The sequence below is a fragment of the Ixodes scapularis genome, unplaced genomic scaffold (genome assembly GCF_016920785.2).
Source record: "Ixodes scapularis isolate PalLabHiFi unplaced genomic scaffold, ASM1692078v2 PGA_scaffold12__126_contigs__length_90152505, whole genome shotgun sequence".
In the NCBI taxonomy this organism is placed as follows: Eukaryota; Metazoa; Arthropoda; class Arachnida; order Ixodida; family Ixodidae; genus Ixodes; species Ixodes scapularis.
Window position 1 is genome coordinate 12,314,325 of NW_024609838.1, and position 4,024 is coordinate 12,318,348.

Below are 4,024 nucleotides of genomic sequence, written 5' to 3' on the forward strand. Positions count from 1 at the left end.
GAATAAACTGCCATTACTCCCGATCGGGGAATCTCTCGATCTTCGTTCGTAGGCCATAGTATCATGAGATCAAGGGGTGTGACTCTTCGTCCGCCGAATAATGCTTCGGCGGGTGTTTTTACCGTGTAATATGAGACCGTCGCGTGCTGCTGGAACAAGAACCTGGCGATTCTTCACTGAACTGCTTCTTCCGTAAGCTTCAAAAGGGCTTTTTTTTTTTCGTTTCGCACACCATCTGTTTCGCTTGCCCGTTAGTTGCAGGATGGTATGGTGCACTAATGTAATGCCTGATGCCGGTTTTTTTTTTTTTTTCTTCAAAAACTTGTTTATTTTATTTGAAGAAAGATTTTGGCGCGTTATCAGAGAAAAGTATTTTCGGTGGGGCAAAAGTAGGTTAAAGAGACCGTAGAATGTCAATGACGTGTTTGGACGTCGTGGCAGGCATCGTGTAAACTTCCAGCCACTTGGAGTACGCATCGACCATGATTCCGCAGATGCGGATACGTTTCGCCACCCACCGACTGAATAGTGGATCGTTTTTAGTTACTGTTCATGATGGCGTTGGACTCAAGGAAGACTTCCGAGTCTTTCTAGAAAGTTTCTGGGAACTATAATGTTCCCAAAAACCTTTACAGCATCTTCCGGACCCCGTGAAACACAATAATTCGTGATGTTATTTTAGTCATCATTAAAATGGTGAGGCAAGTACCGTAAATCGCGAAGCCGTTTACTAGACGTCCGCTTCCACGGTGTCTTGGAAGATTGAGTCTACTGAGCGTGCATTCCTGCAGAGGAAATTTTCATTGATAGAATATTGACACGTCAATCAACATTTGATTCCTTCTTGGTAAGGTTTATTGCGAAAGCCCGTTACAACCGCCGAACCGATACCCAGCCTGATATTCTCGCATACATGCGTTTGCTTTCAGCTGAGCACAGCTGGCAGCGGCGCGAGCAAAGCCACGAGGGGAACGTGATGGTATACTCGAGCCATCCCACTGTGAACCAATGTTTCGGCCACCCCACGGGTGCGTGTCGCCATCTATTGGTTGAACTAACGCCTTGTTCAAGATGGCTGCCGTGGGACCGCAGCCTTAAGTACAAAGTAATGACCTGTCGAAGTTGGCCAAAAAGCAACGGGAGTGACGAGTTTGGCATGTTTTTTTTTTAGAAAACAATTAAATTCCTAAAAATTTTTGAATACGTCAAGGTATTTTTGTAATGCCTATTAATGAGGGGGAAAAGTTAAAAGGGTGTAGGAAAAAGACTAGCGCCAGCCGAGGGTGTCAAACACGCGACCTGCGACGGCAGGCAAAAACAATAGTTTTTGCCACTGCGGCTTCTACGGCTCGTAACTCGAGAACAAAAAATCTGGAGAACATGCGGTTTGCGCCCTCCTTCATTTGAGAAATTCCCCCAAAACATATATTTTTTTCGTGAAAATTAAAAATTAGACCCTTTTAGCCTGCCCGATTTGAGATGAAAGCACCCATATGTAACCACTTTTGCAACGGCTGACATGTGCGAGTCAAAGCAATCTAGTTTAAATGAATAAAAAAAAACTTATTTGAGTGGTGGACAATTGGCGAATGGTTATCCTACTGACTGGGGTGAATACATATATACGCTATTTAGGAACGACCAACCATACCCATTAGCAGTGCGAACGCGTTAGAGAGGAGGCGACCTCCTCTACAGCATCCGCTAGTGGAAAGAGGTTGGGGAGCTTCCCCTGACCATGATGAGCAAAAAGACAGTACACATATGTATTACACATAGCTAGCATGTGTTGTCACTCTTTCTCCCTTTTATATTCATTTTGCAGCTGGCAGATCCTTAGAGTTTATGTGAACAATCAGTGTACTGTGACAACTCTGAATGCCTCGTAGCCGACGTAGGAGCCGATCCTCAGGATCCTCATGTTCCTGCTGCTGAAGAGGGCGTCACGAACGACCCGGCAGCCGTTCCACTCGTACGGACAGAAACACCAGGCGAGAAACAGCGTTCTCCACAGGTGAAACTGAGGTAGTAGCTGGAAGAGATAGCAATTAGAACAGGTAATCTTACTTTACGCGATGCTCTCAGATGACGCTCGTGGTTCTCTACCTCGAAAGCCTCGGTCACACTCCTCATACACCGCACAACAGACAGTGTGGAGACACTGTCTGTGTTTCTTGCTTGTCCGACGGTTCCATTTGGTGTTGTTCACGCCGATGTTCCCAGATTACTACATGCCAGCTGCAACAACTGTTTTTTTAACGATTGACGCCATTTTGGAAGGTTCCCCCCCAGGGTTTTTTACCTGCTTTTGTAAACGCTCTAAACACTACACCATTGGTCGACCAAAAACTGTCTGCAGCCACGCTCGAAACGGCCTTTTGTATGATGCATGAGCGGTACCATTCATAATCAAAGCTGACAGCATATACGGCGAGCAAAAGGGGCTCCATATATGTTTATGCTGCACGATATATGTTCTGCGTATACTCTATATGCTTTGACTGGAATATGCCCAAAGCATATGCCATTGGATGGAATGACATGTATTTCCCATATCGTGGGCGGAGTAGGAAATGGCCATTTACATTTTATAATTACATGGCCCTTTAAATAGATGACAGTGCGAATTGGACAGCAAGACCACCCCCCCCCCCCCCCTCAAAAAAAAAAAAAAAAATTCCTGGTTACGTTTTTGGTATGACCAGACTGGAACATAGAATAAAGCAGTAATTTGTGTGAAAGAGGTAAAAGTATCACTAATAGGCTTTACAAGAGATTAAAAAAAATTGCTGACTTTGTTTATTCATTATTTTATGCTCGATACACCGACTTTTGAAAAGGGTCTACTGTCCATGTCAAAAGAAAACCATAATTTTCCCCAAAATATAAGCAGAATTTAGTCAGGCTTTTAAAAGAATGATACAAAGTGCTTGTTGAACCAAGCTATCAGTCACATTGCGTTTTCTTATAATAACTGAATAGAAATCGGTTCCTGTGCATGTATACCGCTGTTGTAAGTAGCGCGACACAGACAGCACCAACAAACAATCGCCTTTTTTTTTACAGTTTAGTTAACAGCTGTTCAAAGACCGTGGCGCTGAACCCTCCATCGGGGCACTAACACAAGCGGTAAAATACTTGTGCCCGTTAATAATAACAAAATTTAAAAAAAAGCGCATATGTCGTGTTTGTGGTAACGGTATATCGCACACTCTTGTTTAACCCGCCGACTGCCACATTTCTCACTCCAACATAACATACCTTGGACATCACAGGGCACATCATATCCGCCAAGTTGACAAAACCAAAAATGATCCAGTACGTAATCCACTTGACGTAACGCTGTTTAACGTTGGAATCGACGCAGATCAGGGAAACAACCGTCGGATATGGGACGCACAGAAGGTTGCTCATATGCCTTCCGAAAACGCCGATCAAGAACGACAGCGTCATCAGCACCAGCAAGACGTACAGCATGAATTCCCTGCAAACCGTCGTGTGAAAGTGTGTACAGAAAAGTTATAGGAAGAACTGTATACTGTGTGGCATCAACATACACCAAAATATTCTGTTGGCAAACAAGTTCAGGTTGGGCACCGCGTGCATAAAGCAATTTCGCACGCGCCGCGCGGGCATCAGCGCCGTGAAATCAAAGCAACGCGCTCAACGGACGCCAGTATTTGAGTTCGTTGTTCACGCCTGGTACAAGAACGACGCTCTATTTGTTTATCCGAAATTTAGCCTCTAGCAAAAGCGTTATAAGCTTGCCATAAGCGTGAACCCAGCAGCAACAGGGGACTTGAACAGAGTATTACACAAAATAATCATTAGTAATGGGTGGCCTTTTTGTGACTAAACATTGCACGCAATTACTACAAGCTTTTAGACACGTACCGTCGAACTTGCGGATCGCAACTGTTGATAAGTAGCTAGGGTCACAACTCGTGACGTCATTGTGAGACGAATCACAAATCCTGGTCGTGACGTCACGGATTGGAACCGCAAGAGGGCGCCACCAAAACAT

At 44.6% G+C, this 4,024-nt stretch overlaps 1 protein-coding gene across 1 annotated transcript; it reads right to left on the bottom strand.

Moving 5' to 3' along the window:
• Window positions 1-1,767: 1,767 nt before the first annotated feature.
• Window positions 1,768-3,487, bottom strand: LOC115322446 (receptor expression-enhancing protein 6-like). The gene is made up of 2 exons (XM_029982802.2): window positions 3,262-3,487; window positions 1,768-2,032 (listed from the first exon to the last, which is right to left on the bottom strand). The coding sequence occupies exons 1-2, from the start codon at window positions 3,475-3,477 to the stop codon at window positions 1,856-1,858; spliced, it is 393 nt and encodes a 130-aa protein (XP_029838662.2). The 5' UTR covers window positions 3,478-3,487; the 3' UTR covers window positions 1,768-1,855.
• Between the last annotated feature and the right edge of the window lie 537 nt (window positions 3,488-4,024).

Excerpts from the sequence above, each read along its gene's own strand:
- LOC115322446 (XM_029982802.2), bottom strand. The coding sequence starts at position 3,477 with ATGCTGTACGTCTTGCTGGTGCTGATGACGCTGTCGTTCTTGATCGGC. Across the intron at positions 2,033-3,261 it reads TGTGCCCTGTGATGTCCAAG|CTACTACCTCAGTTTCACCT; the intron begins GTATGTTATGTT and ends TATCTCTTCCAG.